The sequence below is a fragment of the Gasterosteus aculeatus genome, chromosome 1, assembly GCF_964276395.1.
Source record: "Gasterosteus aculeatus chromosome 1, fGasAcu3.hap1.1, whole genome shotgun sequence".
Lineage (NCBI taxonomy): Eukaryota > Metazoa > Chordata > Actinopteri > Perciformes > Gasterosteidae > Gasterosteus > Gasterosteus aculeatus.
The window spans coordinates 7,099,156-7,125,824 of NC_135688.1; the positions used below are offsets into that span (position 1 = coordinate 7,099,156).

Here is a 26,669-nt window from a genome sequence, read left to right on the forward strand (position 1 = left end):
TTCTGCTACTAAATGAAAGTATATTGCTTTCATCGTCACATTTTCAGAGGAACATTTAAAAAAAAAGAAAAAGTTTCATTGTGAATTTAAAGACAAGCTTTGGTTGTCAGGTGCGTGGTTCTTGGGTGAGTGTTTCCTGATAGTAGAACAACACACATCATTTCAAGTCTGTCAGGTTTTCAACAGTGACTTCAAACAAAAAAGTGGGTTTGCATTGGTTAACAAGGTGCCTGTTTAATTCAGTAGACAAGCAACGAAAGCAAAACCAAAAAAAAGCACAACAGGTCTTACAGACAATACTTCCTGATCCCATCCCCAGGTGCATGAATGTGCATATTTCGTTCAGTATATCTCATGCTCCGCAGCAACCCTTGACAACTGGAGATAAAACGACTAAGTCCCAGTGGAGACAAGAAAAGAGGAATGAAAATAGGACAATATGATAGTTTTGTATTGAAATTAAAGCATGTTTTTTTCATAGCGTTGAGTTTCAACATTACATTTCACCAACAGGAGTCCCATTAAGAATATGAACCTCTGTAAACTAGCATTTTAGTTTATTACTGCATTGGTGTTGCAATGTTTACACTCACAACTTTGAAAGCTGCACTTGTGTAATAATTTAACATGAGAAGAACTCATTCATTCCGGTATTCTCGCTAATATGTTCCATACTGACGGCGTTTGATAAAGATGATGACATTTGCCAGCAACGCCATGTGTAATCCGCACTGTACATTAATGCCATCTGGCGGCCGTGGCGGACTGTCAAAAGGACACAGAACAAAACAACTGCTTGTGTCATCAAGTGTAGGTCACTGCGTGTGCTGTTATTCTCAGGTTCGTGCGTGTATATATGCGTAGGAAAGGACCAGAAATCCTTTACAGATGTGCTCTAACACAGTGAACGAACCCCCAGCGATACAAAGGCAAAGCTACTGTGATGGGCCACCAAACAGCGAACTAATCTACAGCAGTTTTTACATGATACTAATTAATAAAAATCCGGAAAATAATCCTGTAAATCAAGCGTGACGTTAAGAAAACACCAGCATCTCAGCAGTTTACGTCTATCTAAGCGAATACGGAAGTACGCGACAGATGCTCATCTTGCCATAAGCGACCGACCCAGAAGTTTCCAGCTAAACAGCATATCCCACAATGCCCCGCGCGTCCCGGTGACATCTACGCAACGATGAGTTGAAGCGGTTGTTGTCGTCTCTACGCTTTTTAGCCAGTTGCCAGGAAACCGAGGAAATAGAGCTGCTGTCACGCCGTGATCAAGTAGGGATCCCTCTCACACCTGAAATAAGTGCCGGACTGAGCGATTCCACCACACGTTTGATTTGTTTCTCGGTGATTCTTTGGCCCATGTTATCGTCCGTTCCCACCCGGCTGATCGCGCGAAGGTCGCGTAGCCTGTCGCCGTGCAGCCGCGTGCTCCAGACGAGCGCGAGCGGTGCCGCGTGCCGGGGCTCCCGCGAGACCCCGGCAGAGCTCCAACGCAACCCGATCGTGTCCACCTCGCGGGTCTCCAGAAGGGGGATTTTGGCTGATGAGAGCGCGGGTACCAGCGTGAAGCCGTTGGTGCAGTACCACCACCTCGCCCCTAGGTGGCTGTCTCACCTGGAGAACCGCCGCGGGTCGTGGGCGGCGTTGGCCGACAGGGGGCGCGACAACCAGCGGTACTGGGAGGAGAGCGGTTGGAGCGGCGGTGGTGGTGGTGGTGGACGGGGGACAGATGGAGGAGCCAGCCGGGCTGGAGCGGCCTCTGTCGGGGTGCTGTCTGCCGCAGCATTGGCCTTCTGCCTGAAGAAAGATTCTGATAACAAAGGTACAAACTTTGTCAATCAGTCATTGTGTTGTTTGACTTAATATTATTGTATCCCCTTTTTGTGTTTAATTTCTTTGTATAGGAAGTATTACTTTAAATGATGTAGGACAATTATTTTTTGAAAAAAAAAGCAAAAGTATCATTGGTCAATTGAGTCAAGAAAATATGTGGGGATTTGGCTTTAAAATAACAATACTGGTGCATTCTTAATTATGAGTACTCCGATTCTCTGTAATCTTCTTTTTTTAATGTTTTTCTTGCTAAATGTTCTTTTGCAATAAGGTGATGCTCTTCTGGAGGCAGCAAGGACCAATAACTCTCAAGATGTGGCCAGGTACACACACACACACACACACGGGCGCGTGCACACTATCTCACATATACACATCACGCTATCAAGGCAAAAATGATTCAGACCGACAAGTTTTGTCCGTTTACAATTAACTACAATTACTAGAATTATGAGACTATAGTTTGGATCCTTCTATCCAAAGTGTTCTTTGCCGTATGATATTACTGTCAACCTGTAACAGGCTCTGGTTAGCAAAAAATCTGAGCGCATACTCACACACTCTTCTTCTAAATGATCCTTAATCCTCTAGTTTCGTTCAGAGGCTTGTATAAATCACAGAACATCCACTTCATCCAGTTTGTACCATCATGTGCAGTTATGAAAACCGTTGTATAGGCTGCTGTTGTTGTTGTCCCACCCATATCCACCAGGTGGAAGAAGAGGATCATCAGTGTGTAAGCAGGATGGATGCATCACTCGGCCTCTGAGAGTCCATTCCAACAGTCTGCCTGTTTTCTTTCCTCTGATTTGAAGACTTCTTCAGCGATTCTCATTTTGCAATAGCTTCATTTATTTAATTTCATATTAAATAATATATTATATTAAATAGTATATTTCTCAGCATACTCTGAGACAATCAACCAGAGCAAAACCAAAAAAGAGCACAGAACAGGTGTTAAAGTACTTCCTGATCCCATCTGCTCATCTGGTAATATTGTATTACAAATATTGAGTTACTATGGAAACAGAGACAATCAAACACGCTGTGGTCACAGGCCATCACAGTCCTACCTGTGGTCACATTACAGTACAGATAAACGCATCCGATTGGCTTTCCTTTCGGTCATGTTGCTCCTCTCTGGGCAATAATCATGTGAATGTGTGTTAAATCAGTGCGTGCGTGTGTGTGTGTGTGTGTGCGTACAGTGTAGTCTGTGGGTGTGATATGAGGCTAGCGTACATGTGTTTATCCATGTGCGTCTCCATTTGCCGGCTTGGGTTACCTGTGGCCGTGTGGCAGATGGTGCGTAGGTGAGAGGGCAGGTCACAGATGTGTTAAGTGCTGTGGTTCGGTTGGTGGAAGCGGTAGCGTGTCGGGGTGTGTCCCCGGAAACGACGGAGCCTCACGTTTTCACATAAATGTTGTCTACTCACACTAAACTCACGTTCATTGATTCATTACAGGTTGCTAAACTTGTTTTCTCAATAAATGGATTTCATTGCTGGATTTACAGATATTATTGATGCCCTGTGGTGACACGTTTAATATAAAATCCCTGTTTGCCAGATTCAAAAGTCCAAAAACCTCCCCAGAAATGACTGAAATGTGCCTCTGAGCATAGTGTGACCTCTGTTAAATGAAGTAGTTGTTTGGTATACTTGACTCCATCCTCAGGGGGCAGATCGCATTTACAATGCCTGTCCATCAAATTGGACCATTTATGCGTGAAATACACCCTCAAACGATGTCCGTCTGGTGAAATGAACTCCTGAGACGGGTCGGATGCTGGTGAGCTTCTACCTCCCACACGCAGAGCAGGCAGTGAAAACAGAGCCAGAGAGACTCATGGCTGAGTGCAGACCCGACAGAGGCCACCGTGTTGACTGTAAACACACACACTCTCTGCCTGCTTAGCGCACAGATCACTTACACACACACACACACACACACACACTTATAGGACGGTGCCAGTCCAGGACCTGATGTCGTACCCTCGGGCAGAAAACTCAACACACACCTGGCGCGCACACACACACAGACACATTAACTGGTTAGGGAGCAAGTGTGTGGCTCCAGATGAGGACAAAGATATCCATGCTGGTGTGTCTAACAAGGTCTGAGAGGCGGTCGCACCACCAGCTGGACCGTCTCCTGTTTACATTTTTTTTGCTTCCCTGTGTGTGCTTTTTTTTTCTTTCCTTTTTGAGCACAGAAAAAAAGGTTCTCTATTCCAGCATCATGATGTATAAGATACTGTAGCCACAAAACACAGTCTCAGCAATACGTTGATGTAAATCTAAAGCCACTTCTCCTCTGTTTCTCCCCATCAGGCTGGTAAAAGAGGGGGTCGACCCCAACCACCGCCACCGCCTCGGTTGGACCGCCCTCATGGTGGCCGCCATGAACCGGCAGCACAGGTCCGTGTGTGTGTGCGCGTGTCAGTGTGTGAGCAGAAGTCATCCGTCTGGCCGCTCAAGTTGTTACAGTAGGCCTTCAGAAGTGCAAAGTGCGACAGACGGTCTTTCCCCGTCCCCCCGTCTCTGTCCAACAAATTAAATTAGCCTCCTGGCCCCCGGAGCACACACACACACACAGAAAGGGCCGAGGTTAAGGCCGGGCCAAATCCAATTTACAGGGCTTTTTCTTCTCTTTTCAGGACCGTTTGGTCACTTTTTTTCTTTTTTTTGGGGTTAAGGGCCTCATGTGCCCGTGAGAAGCATTATGTGAAATTTGAATTTGAGAATAGCTTAAAATGAGTTTACCTTAAACCTCCGGGTTACAGTTGCTGCTTCCTCAAGTTGTTGAGTTTGAATTGGTAATGCAGCTGAAATGGAAACATCTGCTCCATTTCCATTTCGAACTGGACGTAAGACTTTTCACCAAATAAAGTCTTATTCTCATTCATGTAATGATTCTGAATTGGAGCTTATACGTTTCGATTGTTTATTTTCTGTTCTTTGCATTCATCTGGTCTGAGTAGCTTAATGGAGTAACAACAATTTGGATAATCAGCACAAACATTTGCTGCTTCCAGGTCCTAAAATGTGAGAATCTGCGGCTTCTTTGTGATCGTAAATGGTTTCTCCTCAAATTGATTGATTTGTAGACGTCACAGTGGGCACCTGACCATTGTGTATGCAGTTTTACAGACGATATTCAATCAATTGGATAAAAAATGTAATAGAAATCGTAAATGAAAATAGTTGTCTTTATATTCACCGTCTGTTTGTTACACATTCTTAGAGACAAATATGACGTGAGCCGAGTGATTGGTGGCACGTGCATATTGACGTATTCAATGTGCTTTGGAAACAAATTTGGTTGTGAGTGTATATTTATTGTTTATGTGTGAGTGTGTGTGTGTGTGTGTGTGTGTGTGTGTGTGTGTGTGTGTGTTGGTCTATGTCACTGCACTGCTGTGTGTGTGTGTGTGTGTGTGTTATGAGTGCTATAACTCAGCGAGGCAGTGACACTCCTCTGTGTTTAATCCCGTCCTCCAACCCCCCAGTGAGCCGTCGCTGCTGCAGGGAAGACAGAACATCGGTTCACACACATCCGTCACGCATGTCTCGCAAACACACGCGCACACACATGCACGGAGAGAAGGGGAGTTTATACCAAATATCTTACAGGCCAACTGCCTATTACTCAGTCACACACAACTTTATTTGCAGCCGTTAAGTGAAAACAAAGGGAGCATTACTCACGGACGAGGTCGAGCCTGTAGCTACGATGTCAGCATGGATCTTATTGTTGAATAACCCCCCCCACACACACACACACACACACACACACACACCGTATTCATATTCATACGGAGCAGAAACAGTGTTTCAAGAATACTTCACCACGGTGGAAGCTGCAGAGTCGGACGCCGGGGGTTCAGAGGTCGAGGTGCGGCTGTGTGAGGGAATCGGAGGTGGAGTAGAGGGGTGTGTGTACGAATTAAAGGGTGAGACATCGGGGTGGAGTTGCGGGGGGGGGGGGGCGTTTGTTTGCTTAGCTTTGATGTGGGGCTAAATCGGGGAGGCGCAGGGCCCGGCCCGCTATTTGCACTCTTTAACACACAATGGCCTTCTCCATCTCTCTTTCTCTCCCTCTATCCGTCCCTCGCCGCATTCACGTGCACAATGAGCGCTCAGCCGAGTGTAACGCCTGTTGACCGTTCCAACCTGTCGGCCGAGCGTCCTCGCGGGGGGGCGGGGAGGGGGTGCGAGGGAAAGCGGAGGGATGCTGGAACGAGAGGAGAGTCGTTTTGAGGTGGAGAGAGAGAGAGAGAGTGGTGTGGAGTGGGATTACGGGTTTGGGACCGGGATTAGCCCGAGTGAATAGTGGTGGAAATCCAAGAGTGAAATATTGTCATCATTTGGTCACGATACAAGATGATTGTGATGGTAAGCGGCTTCAGTGGCAGAATCAGTTCATCATCGGGTCTCACAGGACACAAAAACTATGTTCCCTCGGCTGGTAAAATACGTGGAGAAATGTTTGAAGGGTGTTCTAACCTGTGCAACGATGAAACCACGTTCATGATTTTCAGTTTCAAGATTTCTACAGTTCTAAAGTTTTCATTTCCATGCGAGAGCTTCTGGAAATAAACTATCACTAACTACCCTTTTTTCATGTTAGGGCTTAATAGCAAAAGTGAAATATTTCAAGTAATAGAAAGTTGGACTTGAACTTTAATTTAACAGAGAAATAGGGAAAGGGTTTAAATGGGATGAATTGAATAATTAACATTCCTCAATGCGTCAAAGGCGCATTGATCTTTGACATTTTCTATTACTTTTAAATGATGATTTAATTCTGTGTCTCATTGTCCACCTGATGACGTGGACACTCGACGAGACCACAACTCTTTGCTGTGGCTCCTAAATGGTGGAACGAGCTCTCTGATGACGCCAGGGCCGCAGAGAGTCTTTACGTCTTCTGCCGCAAACTAAAAACACACCTCTTCAGACTCTACCTTGAGTAAAAAACACTAAACAAAATTGTAGCACAGACATGGAAGAGGCCCACAGGTAGAAGAACAGAGCAGGAATCCCTTATAAGAAAAGAAATGTGTAAAGAAAATAGTTAAAGACAACGTTAATAATCTAACATAGTGACCAATCGAGCTATCTGGCTGACCCCCCCCCCCCCCAAAATAAAGTGCAGTAAACCTCTCTTCCCGGCATCTATCTGACCCCAGGTGTGCACCAGGTGAGATGGGGTCAATTGAGGTCCTTCGTCTGGACCAGGTGGTCAGAGACATGGATGGTCAGTTCGGCTCGGGTGTCTGTTATCGCAGACGGAAGTGTCCGTTTCCTGTGTTCCCCTCCGGGGGCGGGACGGGGGTACAAAGACCTGCCCCCCCCCCCCCCCTCCCTCCCCAGCAGTAACACCAGTCACCTGGTGGCCAAGCTCACTAACCACACGAAAGCAGAAGAGGCATCAAGCTTTTGACTTGAGGAAAGCTGCTAGACGGAACGCCTCCTCCTCCTCTCACTGACGCACATTTAGTCTGCGTTGAGCTGTGAATGTAGAATAATGTTGTAATTCACAGGTGACGTCGTTTCGGCCGTTATCAGGCTGCGTTTGGAAGTCTGGAATCTTAACTTTAGCCGCCCCCCACGCCTCTGCCATGCGAGTTTAACTTAATTAACCTCGGCGTGCCTCCAGTTTGGCCTCGAATTAGTGAAGCAAGCCCTCCTCCTAAATGTCCCAAATACAGTTAGCCACTCGATCATCAGTTGATTAGTAAAACTATCAAGCCTTTTGAAAAGCTCATTAGTTTTAGCACCATCCCGAGTAATTAAATCTCCCTCTTTCATCTTTTTTTTAGCGGCACTTCCATCCTTTCACCCGCTGCTCCTCCTCCTCCTCTCTGCAGTTTTCCCGTCTTTATCCCTTCGTGTTTACCTTTCCGATGCCATTAACCCTTTTCAGGCTGTCTCATTGCTTCACACAGTCCTGCCCAGCCTCGTGTGACCATCCGTAGCGTCTGTGTGTGTGTGTGTGTGTGTGTGTGTGTGTGTGTATGCGTCTCGGTGGACGGATGCATCAACGTGTTTGTAGAAGTGCTTGCAAGGGTGAGAGGAGACCCCTCTGTGGGTCACGCCCCCCCCCCCAGCCACAGTGATACAGTAACAAAGGGGGACCCCCCCGATAGTTCTTTATACCCCCCCAGCAAGGTCAGACACAAAGACCTGGCCGCGCTGTTCTCAGCCTCGCTCTCCCACAGGAACACACTTTATGTTGTTGTTTGTTTGGATCGAACTCAGCGCCGTGATCTTTGAAGCTTTCCTGGTACTTGAAACAGAATCAGACATTTGCTGGTTCCAATTTTCAAATGTGAATGCGCGATGGGTTTCTTATCATATATAATGGTAGATTAAGTATCTTTGGGTTTAGACTGTCGAGCGGATGGAACACCTCGGGCTCTGGGATATTACAATAGGCATTTTCTGATAAATATTTAATTGTGTAGTTATTCTTGCAAAATGACACATTCATCTTTAGAAAAAATATCAAAAGTTGCATTAATTTATACACGCTTATGAATATAATATTTTACTGCCTCCGTCTGTTGTCTAATGCTTGTACACAGATTGTCCTAGTTTACTGTTAACTGCTATGACTTTTCACACCTCCCCTTCAAATGGACTGTAAGAAAGAAGCTGCAGCCTTTCACGTGCTCAATGGTGATTAGCTCTAAAAACAAAGTCCACCTCATCCTCCCTATGAATTATCCCTTTTGCTCCATTTAAACCCTCTCAGGCCTCCTGCCATAACCATTTAGCCAGAGATGATCCATCACCCCCTTCCCCCTCCCCCCCTATTACAGAGTCACGGGTCTAATGGCGGCCGGCAGCGCACTGGCAGGGTTCACGTTTCGGCCATCGCCCACATTCTCCGTCTCACTGAGCGAGTTTTTTTTATTTATCTTGTCTCAAAGTCAAAGCCGCTGCACACGTTCATGGTGGTAAATGTAAAGCGAGCGTGTTCCGTAGACGGAGAGACGGTACCTGGAATGTCCGTCGGGTCACAGTGGGTGGTGTTGCCGAGGTACTCGTGTTTGTTCTATAAGGCGGTACGCTCCAATGAAGGGTGGTACGCACAGACCACCCCCCCCCCTCCGGCCCGGAAACAGGCCCGACCCTTGCCCCTTCCGTGCACACATGTGTACATGCCACATGTGCCGCGTGGGGAAGCGGCCATTGGAGTGTAGCCACCGTAACGGGCAGGACCAGCAGGGGAAGTGAATCAGGTGGAGCAGTAAAGAGGTATTTACATATGCAGCGGGCATGTTTGTTGTCACGCTGGGAAGAAGGAAGGGACTTTGTGAGAACTTTGTCCCTGTCTTTAATCCAGACCTTACTTCCTGTCGCCTGATGTACGTATTTATGACAATACAAACTGTGAGATGATACCGGGGCAGGTTTCCCTTTAATATTGTTGGCTGTATCAGGCCACTGTGGGTGAATAAGAAAGCTGCCTTGTGACACTATTGGATTAACGTTTTTGCATAAACGTGAGGAAGAACTTTAATTTGTTTTTAATTCACTGGATTTTCCCAGAATATGGAAGGGAGTGGGTCGTCGTGGCGCAGGGGTTAGAGAAGGTGTGCTGGGAAGCACAAGGTTGGTGGTTCGATTCCAGGCTGCCCCATGTCGAAGTGTCCCTGAGCAAGACTGCGTCTGATAAATGACCTGTAATGTAATGTAATATTTGCTAAGTCTACATATTGTATCTGTACCACCGACTCGTTAACTTGATTATACGAGTAAGTAAAAAATGATTACTGCTGAAAGGCATTTATTTCTTACAGGCCATATTATTAAATATATAGGTATGCACAGTTGACATGTGTTTTAAATGTGTGCCCTTTGTTGTTGTTGTTGTTATTTTGGCTTTACAGTGTGGTGAAGGTGCTGCTGGAGGCCGGCGCCGACCCAAACGCCGGCGATCACTTCAACAACGTTTACGAAACCTCCCGAGAGAAAGGCATCCACTCACTGGAAGGTAACGGAGGGGAAGAGAAGAGGCAGCCCGTTATGACTGTTTTGCATGTTACTATATTACACATATGAATCCTAAGTGTTGAAGCAGATATTACGAGACATTATAATTTGCATAAAGATTTGCATATGTGTACATGTTTCATTTCAGCCGCGTTATTTGTTTTATATGTTCCGTGACAAGTAGTGTGTGTTTTATTTGTTTTTCTTCCGAGCTGCGACACACATCCACACAGCCACGCACGCGCGCACACACACACACACACACACACACACACACTACCCCCCCCAGCCTGTGTTGGGTTTCTGCAGACATATTTATATGGGATATGTATATTGCAGACATTTATATGGCTGTCAGGTTTGGGTCCACGTGGGGCCGGTGTAGCGTGGGGAAGCGTTTCCCAGACGCACGCTGATGGATGGGCTGGGGGGGCCTGTGCGACGCTTTATTGGGTTAGCTATGATTATCCCGCCCTGTCTCTCTCTCTCTCTCATACACACACACACAGACACTGCAGAGAGAGACATGAAGAAAAAGAGCAGGATGGATGGAGGAAGGGAAGACTGATGAAGGAAGGAAAAATGAAGGGAGGAAGGCAGTGAAAGAAAGCGAAGGGAAGGCAAGAAGCTGGAAGGTAGCGGCGGATGGAGTGAGTGGGAGGTTAAAGATGGAGGAGAAGAAAGGAGAAGAAAGGAGATGTGGATGTTCGAAGGGAGGGATGGGAGGAAATGGGTGGGATGATGACGGAGGGAGAGGCGAGGAAGTCAGGAAACGGATGAGACAAAGTTATTGGGATGGAGGCAGCGGGGAGGGAGGAAGTGATGAAAAGAATTGATGGATACCGAGGACGAGAGGAAGGAGGCGGAAAAAATAAAAATGGATGACAGAGGAGTGGCACGAGATGAGTGCGCTTATGAAAAAGAGAAGTAAGGAGAGAATGATAGACTACCTCTATTATTATAAGGAGCACAGCAAAGTAAGCCTTAAAACACTAGTCGCTTTATTTCTATCACGTCGGACAGTTGAGCTTAAATCTGTGGAAATGAACAACTCCTCCAAAGCTGGAAACAGGAGAGACAATCTTGTAGTCTGCAGGGCTGTCATTGTCCTCGCTATTGTAAAGAGATTAAAGAAAGCTATTCCGGATTAAAGACAAACAATTCCAGGCAAAGCTGTTCGCTGATTCATCGCTCTCATCCACAAAGTTGTACTCGTTGCAGATCAGCTTCACAATTACATCTCTGCAGGCTCTATTTTTTTGTGCCTTTCTTTCAGTAAACCTATTTTTCTTCTTCTGCCTGCGATCCCCTTTCCCGTCCCCTCCGTGTGTCCCCACAGTCCTCGTGTCCCGGGAGGACGAGTTCAGCAGCAGGCTCAGCAGCAGAGCCGGCTTCCGCGGTTGCACCGCCCTCCACTACGCCACGCTGGCCGATGACCCCGACACCGTCCGCATGCTGCTGGATGCCGGTACGTTGCACCAAAACCAACCACGCGGCTCCGAGTCCACCGGGGGACCGCCGAGGGTCTCCACGGCTAAACACAGAGCGCAGTTCTACCTCGTGAAAGGGAGCTGAATGTGATGGCGGATCACACAGCGCTCGTTTCAGTCTCGACTGAAGCACACTGACAGAACTCAATTACATGGTTCCCCGGAAGGGAAACGTCCCGGTGGTATAACTCAATATTTTATCTGTTGTCAATCTGGATAGTGCTCAACATAGATTGCATTGACAGTTTCTTAGCTTCTTTGGGTTATAAGTTATAGTTATATTTGGGGGAGCGTTTAGATCTTTCTTCTACCGGATTCCATCCGGTCGGACATTTTGGTTAAATGGGATGAGATTGCGTCTGCGCGGTTGATACGCGCCTGAAAAGGACTCATTCTAGGGTGTGATTTATTCCATTGAGGGAACACATCAGTGCCCGTTGCGTGACACACGGCAGGCTCCTTACTTTAATCTTTGCTGTCCAAACTAAGCGTTTCTCGTTGTGCCTTCAGCTTCAAACAGCTTTCCATGTATCATCATCTTATCGACTCCACCCCCCGAGTAATATAAACAGTATTACAAAGCTCATCTGAAATTGATCACTTGTTCATAACCCCCTCTCCATTCTCCCCCGATTACACTCGCACCTGTCGTTGACTCCACGGACACACACACACACACACACACACACTCACTCTCATAGACCCTCAGGGCATAATACCCCCCCCCCCCCCCCCCCCCCAGTATCCAGGCGAGCAGCTCTTAAACAAGCTCTTCCTAGTTGAACTGTGACCTCCACACAGAACGTGCCCTTGGGGTAACTCCACAGTCACAGGATGTGTGTGTCTCTTTGTGAGTGTTTGTGTGTGTGTGTATATGTACATATCTTTGTGTCTGTGTGTGCTTTTCCATCCATCCATCCATTGTCAAACCGCTTATCCTGCACACAGGGTCGCGGGGGGGCTGGAGTCCATCCCAGCCAACTTCGGGCGATAGACAGGGTACACCCTGGATTGGTCGCCAGCCAATCGCAGGGCAACACAGAGACACACAACCATTCACACTCACACTCACACAACTACGGGCAATTTAAAGTTCCCAATTAACCTGATCCCCAGAGCATGTCTTTGGACTGTGGGAGGATTTCTCCTTTTTAATTCTTAATAAAAATATTCATGTATTTATTTCATTTTTTTTAATTCTTTTGATATATTTAAGTTTGCACACGCACATTTATAGCTGTTGTGTTTCAGGCTCACACGTTTTTAATCTAACAAGCATTTTTACATTTTTTTGGGATCGCATACCCAAACCTCCATCACTATGAACACACACACACACACAAACACAAGCACGCAGAAGCTAGTATTAATGTCTTGTTTATGTTTATGATGGATGGTGCATCCAAAGCGCTCTGCCCGTCTCTCCCGTCTCACCCCTGCGTCAGTAAGCACTCTGTAGGCTTAAACAAATCACTTGGTCTAACTCAATCAAATGTTCCGTAGACGCACTTTTGAATTAAAAAGGTACGAAATTTCACAAAGCAGGGACATTTGTTTTAAGTCAATGAGATTAAAGAGGCGGTGGGCTTTTGCTTGCCCCGACTGGGTCGTTGCCGTTTTGGCGCCACCATCACAGCCAATAACAATCCTAGCGTCGCTCTCCATCACCAACACATGGGAGGAAAACAACTAAAGGCCCTTATACTCGTTCTTTGTGTATTTCATTATTTTTGACAAAGTTTGAGTAACTTGTACCTTTCTTTTCTCTTTAATGTTTCTCTGTCGTCTCCAATCAATCTTTTTCTTTTCACGTCGCAAAGAGATCGTATATACTGCCAGAATTTTTGATATCTGCGTGGATTTTGGTTTGTGTGTGTGTGTGTGTCCTCTGCTTGAGCGTCGCCTTCCCTTCATCTTCATGCCCGGTGCTTGTGGGTCTGTATGGAGTTGCGTGTATCCCGCACTTTGTTATTTCCCTTGTGTTTGTGTGCGTCCCCGTAACTCTACGAGCCGCGGGTTTGCTCTTTTGGCCTTAGCCGGCCACGAGACTCGCATCCCCATCCATCACAGTCTCCAGGCCCACCCTCAGGCCCCGGCTCGCCCCTCAGTCCCTCGCCCGACCCGCGGAGGCTCTCTGGCTCCTCCCCAGGCGCCGCGTCGGGCCCGTGGCCACAGGCACTCAGTAATGGACGGCTCCGTAGGTGGTAGGAGGCCAGAGGAGACACACATGCTCACAGACGCACACAATGCAGATACAAGGACACACACGCGCACACACAAAGACCAGCAGGGGCTCTCTCCCACCAGCTGCAGTGAAAGAGAGGGAGGTGGAAGTAGGAAAGAGGAGGGCACTCCTAATAGGCATAACTAAAGCACTCCTAATGAAGGGATCCAGTGTATGCAAGTGGGTGTAGGTCTGTGTGTGTGTGTGTGTGTCTGCATGTGTGCGTGAGTGTCCAGCTGTGTGTGTGTGTCTGTTAGTGTTGATCCTGTTATGAAGTGCTATGGCCCAGAGGGTTGGTCTGATATTAAAGCCCTAAATGATGCTATTTATTATGTCCAGTGTCGCTGTGTGTTTGTGTGTGTGTGTGGGGGTGGGGGGGGGTACTTTATTGCTTTCCTCCACCATGTCTTTGTGTGTGCGCGTGTGTGTGTGTGGAGAGGGGGGGTTGTCGGGATCAATAGCTTCGTGAGCAGGTTACAAAATGTAGGGGTTTATCGATAATCACCCCAGTGATTATTAGTCTCTGCGGCCGGTGCAATATGGGATCATCCAGCACTTGTAGTAATTGCAAACTCTGTTACACTCTTCCTGTCTGCGGCGCTCTACGAAAAACTTCAGACGGGTCATCAGGTTTTTGAAAGCAGCATTCAACAACTTGAACATTAACTTTAGAGGCCATTAATGGGGTTTTAAGCATCACTTTCCTTTCATCAGCTGAAAGGATAAAGTAGAGATCTTCATATGCTGTTTATAGACCCACTTGGGGTGTGGTTTTTTTTACCTGTATTCTCTCCATTGTGTGTCAGCAGTGTCTCAAGTCCCTTTCCCACCCATAATGTGTGCTGCCTGTTGGGTTTGACAAAGAGAGTTGAGCTTCGTCCAACAAACAAATGGAACCAGGGTTCAGTTCACGTGAAAGCATATTTTGGGATGTTTTTGGACTTTTGGACCAACTACAGGTAGTCCAGAAAAAGGAAAAGCAACACTTGCAATAAAAAAATTGCCGCAGTAGCACACAAGGAGGCTTTCAAATGATCAAATATTTGACATGTGCTCCAACAACTTAACAAACAGTCGACCCGGAACATTCTGGCCCAGGAGAAGAGAGGGAGAGACGGAGAGGATACAATGGGACGTATAAATGCTACATTTTATTCTACTCAGGAACCAGAGCCTTCTGTTGAAAAACATCCACAGAACAAAGATGCTCTCCGGCATATATTTGATAGTTTGTGCCATGGAAGCACTTTGGTCACTGCCAGAAAAGCCTCAAGGTTTGAAACTTGAAGGCCGGAGTTTGTCTGTCGAGAATCTGCAGTTAATGCGATGGAAAGCTTGACTTGTTGGTGTACGGGGCAGGTCAGGGCAGAAGGCGCTGCTAACTGTCCTCACTGACACGTCAGGGCTCATCTCACACAAGCTCTGTCAACACAGCTCTGCCTCGTTTATACTAACGTCTGTTTAAGTGTTATCCCCGTTTGACCCTTCATGCTGTGTGAAGTGAACCTGCAGAGTCGATAGATTGCATAATAGTCCGGGGTGTTGGTGTGTCATTGGCACGCGTTGCAGATATGAAACCCCCTGCACAGTCATTGCATCGCGTTTCTGCTTCACTGCAGTTCGTCTCAGTGACCCCTGAACCCATGTGACCTCTCACCCTCACCTTACACAAGCCATCGACGTGTTGGCCCTCCTGCTGAGGTGGTGTGTGCATTTTCCTGCAGCGCTCTCCGCTCAAAAGATACATTTTTCTGAACAAGAGAATATTTTTGTCATGAAGTTATGCATTTTAAAACCATATTTATCTACAGCTACAGCGTGTTTTTCCCCCCTCTAATGTATGACCTGTGTTTGGGTGTGTGTTTGCATACAGGTGCCAACCCCCTGCAGACCAACGGATTGGGACACACGCCTCGGTCCTATGCCAAAGAGGGGGACGCGAGCAAAGTGCTGCAGGAGTTCGAGGGCAAGGTGTGACGCGCTCACGCAGACACAAACCGCTCACTCCGATTATCCGTACAAGCTGCGCAGAGCGAGCGAGCGAGCGCGTCATCAGTTTCCAAATGCAGGTTTTTTTTCTGAGGCTGTAGTCGTGGCCTGTGCGTGAGGGACGCGGCGCTATTCACTCAGTAGACATCTGTGTGATTGACTTGGCACAGACGCTCTCCTCAGGGGGTCTGTGTCAGTCTGCTGACTGAGTGACAGGTGCAGTTCAGTATGAGAGAGGTGAAAGCTGCTCGAGGTCCACAGGGGTTAAAAAACATGCTGAAGAATACATATCAAGTTTCTATTGATATATGGGACTAGATATAACGCCGAAATGTCTTAAAGTATCTGAGTATCTTTTTATTTTTTTTAAATATTACAAATGATAGTCTGTGTAAAATAAATAATAAAGTATGTTCAAATGTGATTTTAATTGAAAACTGATCTTGAAGCTTAGGTTTGCACTGCATGACGGGTTCAGGGACTCCTCACTGCTTGGTATTTCACAGGTCTGTAGTAGAGGAGGTGGGATCAGTTTTCTCAAATAAAACTTGAGTTACCCGTAGTTATCTAGCAGCTTGACAGCGGGCCACAGCTAAGCAAGATGGAGAGAGAGAATAAACAGCCTGCCTCCGGTGAAAACCGGGAGTCTGAGAGGACAAGGAGGGAAGGATGAATGAGTCACGGGGTGGCTGCAAGAAAGAAAGTAAGAAAAGAAAATGTGGAAATAAAGGGAAAGGGGTGGGCAAAGAGATCAAATCAGCAGAAAAGAGGAAACGTGTGTGAGAGAAATGAAGGCAGAGACAGACAGAGAAGTAGAAGCGTGATAACGAGGAGGAAATTGAAGGTAGGGAGAGAAAGAGACCGAAAAAAAGCTTTATTGTTGCTTCTAGAAGCAATAGTTGTGCACAACGGTCTCATGGTTTGGTGTTTGTCCTTCTCTTTCTGTTTTATTGACCGTCTCGTCTGTTTTCCTGCATCTTCTCCACCTCCACCTAGTTCCAGGAGGTGCAGGCTCGGCGGGAGGCGGCGGAGAGGCGCAGGTTCCCCCTGGAGAGGAGGCTGAAGGAGCACATCATCGGACAGGAGGGGGCCATCAATACTGTGGCCTCAGGTAAACGGAGCGTTATACAAGAAGCTATAAGCAACAATACGCCACAGAAATACAAACATAGCCTTGTTTCCACGGGGATTTTCGGGCACGTTTCTGTTTTGCGCTCGCCTCCTTTTCCTCTCTCTTTTGCGGTCCTCCCCTCCCTCCCACAGTAGGCGGGTTCAGATGGACCGGCGGAGGCTGTAATTGGTTAATTGTGATGAATGAGCTGTCTGTCAGGCATACACAGGTGCTGTGTGTGTGTGTGTGTGGCAGCTGAAGAGGCCAGGCTTGGAGCCGCCAGTTAACATGATTACAGAGAGAGGAGACATACTACAGACCTCCCCCTCCCTCGTCTTTTCTCTCCCCCTTCTTTGCTCCCTCCTCTCTGTCTCCCATCCTTTTTCTCTCCTCAATGTCTCCCTCCATCACTCTCTCTTTACCCCTCGATCTTCATCACACCCACCCTCTCTCCTCCACCCTTCCGTCCTTCTTCTCCTACTTCCCCTCCGTGGACTTCTCCGTCTTTCCTTCGTCCATCTCCCGTCCTCCAAAACACAAGAGTCAGGGATGGAGAGGCCGAAGGAGAAAAACCGCTGAGACGGTGAGGCGACAGAAAAAGAGCAGAGAGCGAAGTGGCTCAGAAGCACAAAGCTTTGCTGCGCATTGAGAGGAAGACAAAGGGAGCGTAATGCATGGAGAGGATGAGTTAGAGCACAATAACACAGCCGACAGTAAAGAGCTGATATTACACCAGGCATCCATGGAGGGCATGTATTGATCCGTGTGTGTTTGTGTGCACAGACGCACACACACATGCGCGTAAAAAGGCCTCTGCAGCAAAGGAAGAGGCTGTGTGTTATTTTTATGATCTCGGGACAGATTTGTGTAAATAATCAACATTCTCCCACAGCAAGAAACGGATATTATAATCCGTAATGTTTTGGTGGGAGCAAATACTGCTGTTTATAACCAACAGGAGAACAACTTGGATGTTTGTCGCCAGACAAAAAAAAAACCAACTATACATAACAACAAATACAAACTTTCGATGTCCATAAAGCGAAATACCAATGGGGCTGCCACCCGAGTGTTAAGTGTCATTGTGGGTTTCGCTGGGGGTCAATGAGGGAGGAGGGAATCGTGGGACTTGTAGTCTTGGGCAAGGTGATGAATGATTGTTGTTATCAAGGCAAATTGTCCTGAAAGCCATAGAAGACGTCGCCACGGTGATAAAGAAACAGCTTATTGATTTCTGGGTATTACAGTGAATATATCACAGGCACACTGAGCGCGAGAAAGAGAACAGGGCCTAAAAGAGGCCGAGAGGCTGACAGGAGGAGCCATCTGCAAATGTGTTTTCACAAACGCATGTTATCTGCTGTGCATGTTTACTCTAAAGATGAGCCGAGCCGGAACGAGCCAAACCTCAGGCAGAGTCCGGGAGGGGAAGTAGAGATGAGGAGATGGACCAGGAAGGAGCGGAACGCATATACTGGAGATAAGGAGACAACAGATGAGAATGCACCGATAGAGCGACAGCGCCCATGACCACATTATGTAATCGCAGAAACAAAGCAGGCAATAATTACTTACTACTCTTCATGACTTCTTACGTAAAAATACAGTCAGAAATGTTCAACAGGGGAAGAAGCCCTGGTCTAATGTCAGCACTATATTTCCATCAAAGCAAAAATGACAGGAAATATTTAGTTTTCAAAGCAAATCCTCACATTTAGGAATCAGGAATGAGCAAATATTTAGCATTTATTCTTGAGAAATTACTGATTGATTATCTGATTTGTATCTATCCACCATTGATTGCTAAACTAATTGATTTATTCCACACTTCTTATCTATATTCATATGTCTATATTTTTCTTAATATTTTGGCTTTGGTGTGTTGTCATGACTCCAAAACTGCTGTTTCCACCCAAACTCCTCATGACGAACAGCTGGCCTGCAGCAAGATAAACAACCACACACCAAGTACAAATACACACACACACACACACACACACAGGAAGGAGGTTAGATTGATCCAGGTTTAGCTCTCAGGGCTAAGAGTTATTGAGGAGAATCATCCCTCTGTAATCATGTTAGAGCCAACCAGACCTGCCCAATACGCACTGCTGTGTGTGTGTGTGTGTGTGTGAGAGAGAGAGAGAGAGAGAGAGAGAGAGAGAGAAAGCTTTCATTTGTTTTGTGTCTCCTTCCTTTCCTTGTCGTCGTCAGGGTCCTCTGAGAAATGTCAATGTGCCCTTCTGTCAAAGTCGGTCTCATCAGCTAAAACACAAACGGAAGGTTACGCTGTCATTCACACGGCCGTAGATAAAGCAGACCGAGCTTTGGAGCCCCTCTTGTCACTATTCATCTCTGTGTCCATCTCTGACACACTCGTTTGTTTCTCTGTCTGCTTATCTCCATCACCCCTCTCTCTTTCCCCTCTTTATCTCCTTCCACGTCCTCCTCTTTCCTCTTGTTATCTTCACTCATCCTGCCCTTTCCCTCCGTGCCGTGTCATCTCTCTCTCGTCCTGCCGCTCCTCATCCTCTCCTGCCAAGCGTTGGTTCTGTATGATTATCAGCCAGTAGTTGCCGGTTTAACACCTAGATCTGGTGTTTTTAGCTTCACTGCATCACACGTTGTGACTGTCGCAGAACTGAATTGAGCTGTTTGGCCCGTCCATCTCACGGCCAACGCAGAACAAACTGTGACCGACATGAGCTGAGAGCCATTTCAGGTTTTCCAGTTTGTCTAAAAGGATCCAGTTTGTCTTTGGACTGAGGGAGACACGGCCGGCTAGTGGATTCAAACCCGCGGCTTTCTGTTGTTGTTGCTGGAAGCAACCAATGAGCCACCGTTAGCTTTCACCCCGTTGGCGTAACGCCTCTTGGCTCCGGCCTTCTCAGCAGCTCGACTTTGTGCTGCTGTCTGCTTGTTCGTCGAGTGGCTGAAACCCCGGGCCAAATTCACTCTTTTACTACCCTCCGGTCCACCTCATCATCTCGTCTTTGTGTATGTGTGTGAGTGTGGTTGCTGGGGTGATGGCAGGGTTGGGTAGGCACTCCTCTTTAAGCAGGCCTGGGTGTGTGTGTGTGAGTGTGTGTGTGTGTGTGTGTGAGGCTGCGATCCATGCTAAACTGATTTCGCCATGGCCGCGCCAGGGAGGCTAACACAATTACCGCTGGCTAATGGCCCCACTGACTGAGGGGGGGGAAGAGAGGCAACGTGGGTAGCTTTCTGGAGGTCTCTCATCTTGCTCTCCTGCTCTGTTTTCTCTCTTCTGTCTCCTCCCCCCCCCCCTTCTCTCCACCAAATGTCTTGACCCTTTTCTCATCGCTGCTCTGTGGCTCTTTCATCATAGTTTCTGGGATACCCGTCGCCCTCGGGTCAACTAGGTTCAGACGGGGTGAAACTTCAGTCCAAAGGCAAAGTCAACACATGCAAATGATTGCAATAACGGTCGTGCTTTTCTTTTCTCCTTCCATCTGCCCCTGCACTTTGTAGCCATCAGGAGGAAGGAGAATGGCTGGTATGACGAAGAGCATCCTCTCGTTTTCCTCTTCCTCGGCTCATCGGGAATCGGTAAACCACTCTCTCATCTTTCAAACATGATGTCAGGAAACAATGGCAAAAAAACCCCAAAAAACTTTAGTATCCACCGCACTTGATTACGATGAGGCGTGTAATCAAGCTGCTCCCAGTCTGTGGGATGCTCTCCCTGATCACCTGAGGACGCCACAGACTGTGGATGCTTTTAAACGTGGCCTAAAAACCCACCTTTTGAGTGAACTCGTGCCCTTTTTCTTTTCTTTTTTTTCAAACTCTCCATGTGTTTTTATTGTTAGCACTTAACTGTTTTATCATGTAGCACTTTGGGATTTGCTTAAATATAAAGTGCATTACAAATTAAATATATTATCATTATTATTATTATTATCTTCCTCCAGGTACTCTGCTGATTTCAGAAGAAAATACACAAGACAGCAAAAAAAAATGTCATACTGGGAAATATAAACAAAAACTAGAAAAAACAATTAGTTAGTGAAGGAGTTTGTCCGCAAGGTGTTATTATTTACCGTCTTTAAACCAACATTTCTGATAGTTTCACACATATACCAATGAATTTATCTTTACAGTTCAGCTTGTTGAAGTAGTGTTGTGTTCCTTTAGCACGGTAAGAGGCTCATTGTCTGCAATGTGGGTATGCTAATGATCAATGATTGTGCGGTGACACTGAACAGGTCATTTTGTGTGTACAAATAGTTGAGATTGGTAAGGGTGGTGGTGGTTATGGATCTATGGTTACTAGCTGTTTGTTTGAGAAGTTTTTAACAACGGCTTCTGCAAACATCTGAGATGTCACAACCTGTCTGTCTGACACTGACCCTGCCAAGCTGCCAACAGCTTTGGTCCCGCCCACACAGGCTCTGATTGGCTCGCTTGTTTCTCAATCAATTTGCCTTCAGGGGATAATAAAGATAATCGTCCATCAATTTCCAACCGGGGAAACCACAGACGATCTGAAATCACAGAGAGAAATTAGTGATGCGGGCGGTTATTCTGAGGTCGTGAACCAGGCTGGTATCTGGTGTTTAGTGAGCACCAGTGTGTAAATGAATACACAAAAATACATCACACACACAAGCCATAGAGATGTTCATGAGAGCACGTCAAATCCAGTTAAGATTATAGAAAGTAAAAAGAAAAAATATATATTTAAGCCTAGAAGTTTAGAGCGAGATGTGTGTGTACATCTCAGGCCCAATCAACCCATAATATTTTCATTGATCAGTATTGGCTTTATAAAGCGACAAACCTTTCTAATCCGTAGTTTATTGCAGCTCATCGAGCTCTGGGTGCGACCGGCTGTCAGAAACAGCTCATTGCACTTTAAAACACCGGAGGAAACCTTCTGGTGGCGCACGCCGTTAAGAATGAACAAACCTCAGACCAGCACCTCAGCCGTTTCAATTAAAGATCTCCGCTGGGGATGCTGGGGATGAATTGAGGCTGTCTGAATTCTGTCTGGATGTTTCCGCTACAACAGATCCACACTGACAGTCCTCCGTCTCAAAAGGACCAAGTGTGAGAAAAGCTTAAACGTCCTCAAAGTGTGTTTGTGTGTGTGTGTGTGTGTGTGTGTGTGTGAGCGAAGGAACGAGGCAGGGATATTAAGGGCCAGATAGATGGCTAAAAAAGAGGGAGATGGTGAGATGACAGGCCAGGGAGATGGATGAAGGAGAGACGGTGTTCATATTCTCCGTTGCCTTCAGCTACAAACAGTGGCCATGAGACATCAATATTAAACACAGCAACAAAACACACAGCCTTCCACACACACACACACACACACACACACATAATCACAATCATCATACGCATTCGCATTCCAAACACAAGACATCAATATCGTATATGAGCATTTATATGCAGAATATTTTAGCAACAGACATAATGTGTGCTTCTGGAGAGCAGGAGATGATTGAAAGCTTTACAGGCCAGAACTTTACCGGTCTGAAACGAATGAGCTGGTTTTCCCGAAAATCTCTCACACTGATGTATTCCAAAAAAGCAGTGACGTTTCTCTTCATATACTTTATGCATAAATATATATACATAAATATATATTATGTATATGTGTAAATATTTAAATGGAGGCAGAGATGTTCTGGTTTGAAAGTCAATAATTAAACAATGTCTCCGTTTTGTTGACACAGGAAAGACAGAGTTGGCCAAACAGGTGGCTCGCTACATGCACAAGGACATCAAGAAGGTACGTTATAAGGTCACAAACACACACACACACACACACTAATGTCGAAAGGTAGAAAAACAACGGCTTCTCATAGATCTGAAACAGACATTTAATTTCATGATTCTTGCCGCTTCGAGGAAATGAGAGATAATTAAATTTGAGTTGGTTTCCACGGCAACTATTAGCAGCACGCGTTCAACACAGAGCTACACACTTGAGCATCTTGTGGTTAACCCGTTGTGTGATTGCAGGGTTTCATCCGTATGGACATGTCAGAGTTTCAGGAAAAACACGAGGTGAGTCTCTTTGCGTGACGTCAGGAAGGGGCCAGCGTGTTTCTAACGACTGGATCACAAACACTGAGTGGAGTATGTTCACTCAAAAGAGAGCGTAGCCGTCGCGTCACCCCGCTGCAGATGGATGGTACTGATACATTGGGTTAATTCTGTTTATGTACTCATAATGGACACATAAACCCAAATGGATGTTGTATTTGCCTAATTTTGAGACGCTATGGTGATGAATACATTTAATCAGAGTAGAGTTGAAGCTCCTCAACCACCGTGAATGATTTTGCCTCGGTATTTTCAGCCTTTTAGGTTCGGTGTTTTCCTGGTACTAATTAAACTTCTGCCTCTCCCGCATCGCTCAGGTGGCAAAGTTCATCGGCTCCCCGCCGGGATACGTAGGACATGAGGAGGGGGGTCAGCTGACCAAGCTGTTGAGGGCGTGTCCCAACGCTGTGGTCCTGTTTGACGAAGTGGACAAGGCCCACCCTGACGTTCTCACCATCATGCTGCAGCTCTTTGATGAGGTGTGCACACCTTCTATCTGTCCTGCGTCTCTGCGTGAGCACACATTCGCAAATGTGACACGCGAACGATTGATCCGTCCTTTCCGCTGCTTCCCCCTCTCTCAGGGCCGCCTCACAGACGGCAAGGGGAAGACCATCGAATGCAAAGACGCCATGTTCATCATGACGTCCAACATCGCCAGTGACGAGATTGCCCAGCATGCCCTGCAGCTCCGCGAGGAAGCCGAGGCGGTCAGCCGCAGAAAGCTGGCCGACAACCTCGGTGAGAGAAGCACAAGCACAAACACACACACACACACACGCAACCATCGGCTGTAGTGATTCGGTGCAAGGCTGTAAAAACATGAAGAGCCACCAGGTGATTAAAGTTAGAAGGGAAATGAATGTGGAAGTTGTGCTTTTCCACAGAGGAAGTGCAGAAAAGCGAAGACGTCAGAATCTCCCGACAGTTTAAAGAATCTGTGATTCGTCCGATCCTGAAGGTACCGCCGCCACACAGGATAAGCAGCGGATTAACTGTTTGTTTCTCCACGGCACCATAAGCGGCCCGTGAAGGCTTCGGTTGCCATTGTTGATTCTTTGGTTCCTCCCCCAGGCTCATTATCGGAGGGACGAGTTTCTGGGTCGGATCAATGAAATTGTTTACTTCCTGCCGTTCTGCCACTCGGAGCTCCTTCAGCTGGTCAGCAAAGAGCTCAACTTCTGGGCCAAGAAGGTGCGTATTAATGTGCAGAGGGGGGGGGGGGTGGGGGGGGATCTCACCGCCCCCCCACAGCGCCCAACGTTTTAGGGCTACATTATGTTATTGCATAAAGAAAAACTACAATATAAAATGTGTTGTAGAGAGAGAGACACTGGATGTGCATATTTAGTCATTCCCTTAATTGGCCACTATGTGTAGGCAGTAAGTGCTGTTTTACACAAGGACATGCTCGGATCAATGAATCAGATCAATAGGCTGGTACTAGCTTCACTCTCCATTGACGCTCACATCCATATTTTGTTGTCTTCTCATATGATGATGATTGAGGGCTAATTGATCACTGATAGGAGTCGAAGTCGGGGGCCGATTTGCTCTTTGTTTGGATAGTGAGTTTTGAGATGAGAGCGGACATTTGGCGTGTTTTTCTTTTTTCTATCTTAATCCACAGGCTTGTTTATCAGACAGTTCCCAAATCGGTTTGTTTTCTCTGACTATGCTGGCAACAACTTTTTTCTTGATGTGCTAGATCAACGAGGTGAAGCATAGAGAAATCAAGAAGCGCAATAGAAAGATGTAGAATTTACAATAGTTGTGTAATTGAAAATTCTTCTGTTGAAGCCCACTTTATTTATATCACGGGTGTCCTCCGTTGGGGCTGGAGGCCCCGCCCACTTAATCCAGGAACACACGCAGATCAATATTATCTGCCACTACTACTCACTATAATGTGATTACACTATTTAACACGTGGAGCCTTCATCAATATTTAATTATTCATATTACATCTGGTGTCCTGACGGACAGCGTGGATCCTGCAGGCAGCTCGTAGGAACCTGACTCAATGACTCCGTGCATTTGTCTTTTCAGTGCTGCTGTATGTGCGTACGTGTGTTCTGGTTGTTTGTGTTTGTGTCTTATAATAACTGGTCTCTGTCTGAATGTGGCAGCGGAGCTCCCAGCAGAATCCTCATTATCACAGAATCGTTATGAGCCATTTGTTTGTTTGCAGTATATTAAATGTTTAGTGGCATCATTATTGCCTTTAATATGGTATTTGTAACATGGTAACATGAGTGGTTATATCTCTGGAGCAATGGAGTGTTAACATCGGCGGGTAACGAGCGGCTCTGATCGCTGCTATCGACCCGTGTTTGATTAAAGCGCATTAAGGTTGATTAGCAGCGGCAGACGCGCTGCGTGACAGTATCTCCTCTATTCGCCAGCCCGCACACAATTAACCTCTTCCTCTCCCCGTCACTAGGCCAAGCAGCGCCATGACATCGACCTGCAGTGGGAGCGCCCGGTTCTGGACTTTCTGGCGGGCGGGTACAACATGCACTATGGAGCGCGCTCCATCAAACATGAGGTACGCAGGTGCTGTAAGCAAAAGGCTCGAAGTCGACCCGTAGACTAAGTGGGGGGGGGGTACTTTGTTTGAACCGGTCCAGTTCTGTGTTGAATGGTCTGAGACATTGGTCCCTCAGGTGGAGCGGCGCGTCGTCAACCAGCTAGCGGCGGCGTACGAGCAGGAGCTGCTGCCCAAAGGCTGCATCCTGCGTCTGTCCGTCCAATCGGAGGACGAGGAGGATCGGAGCGCGCCCAGTCTGCGCCTCGAGGTGGTGGGTGAGGACAGCTCGTCGAGGACGCTGGACATCCGTCCACCGCTCGTCCCTGAACACTAAGAACACACACACACATAGAGGATTTATCCCGATAGGCATGTGTATGTACGGATGTACACTCACACACACAATATCATCATCATCATCGATTGGTGTCAGGAGGAAGGATGGCTCTTGAGAGACGTTATCAATAAAAGTTCCTCTGATGAAACACTTCGCTGCCTCCGTCTCAGTACACGCATGCAGTGATTACATGCCAACATTTCCATTATATGCAGTATGTCTGCCAACAGTGTGTGATGTGAATGGTATATGAAGACGGCCTAGTTGACCATTAAGGTTCGTGTTACAACAGACTTTCATATCGAGTGTAGATCGAGTCCGTGTGTTGCATGTCGTAGAGAGAGAGAAGCGGCTGAAACCATTGAATCAGTAAGATCAACGTAGCTGTGACGTTGTGACCACAAACAGACACATTATTTTATATTTATTAAGGATACTTATATATGTTAAGTTAATGGCAATGAACATGGAATATCTGACAGTGGAAGGATGAACGGCAGGTTTGTCGTTGCTTTGGAGGTGAAATGGGGAATAAATCATAGTAGATATTTATAGGAGATGGTTTAGTGGGTAGCAAAACTTCATTAAAAAGGAAATTGGTTTAAGATCGACAATGTTTTGCCAAAATTGGACAAAGAACAGCCACTTTGCTGTGAAGGAGAGGACAGTATTAAAGACCAAAGATAGTTTGACAGATTGTTGCCTGTGTGTTCACTTCACTGCACATTTCACTCACCAGCAGAACTTCACTGATAAATGTTTACCTGCTTATTCATTTCATTTTAGTAGAGAATGCCTAAGTGGAGAAATAGCAAACGTACAACAGCCCATTTGAGTGATAATAAAAACTGCCTTGTGAATTGTTTCTGTCCATGTAACAGTCTTGTCCGTCAGTGTGCGTCTGTACAGGCGAGGCTAAAAGAAGTCCTAGAGAAATAATTCTCAGTGTTGTTTCATAAATGTTCAAAAAACATGTTGACGAGGCGCCGGATGTAATCGAGCAATTGTGTAAATTCTTGTATCCCAACCTCCTGCGTGTAAATAAAGTCATCACAACAAAAA

The 26,669-nt window shown here is 46.6% G+C and overlaps 1 protein-coding gene across 1 annotated transcript; it reads left to right on the plus strand.

The window, feature by feature from the left end:
• Positions 1-217: 217 nt before the first annotated feature.
• On the plus strand, positions 218-26,669 carry clpb (ClpB family mitochondrial disaggregase). Its single transcript, XM_040175478.2, has 16 exons — positions 218-1,834; positions 2,117-2,168; positions 4,179-4,265; positions 9,749-9,852; positions 11,191-11,319; positions 15,439-15,536; positions 16,551-16,665; positions 20,155-20,232; positions 22,368-22,423; positions 22,657-22,701; positions 23,058-23,219; positions 23,325-23,481; positions 23,628-23,701; positions 23,815-23,934; positions 25,184-25,288; positions 25,407-26,669. Exons 1-16 carry the CDS (start codon positions 1,372-1,374, stop codon positions 25,602-25,604), a joined length of 2,043 nt encoding a protein of 680 aa, XP_040031412.2. The 5' UTR covers positions 218-1,371; the 3' UTR covers positions 25,605-26,669.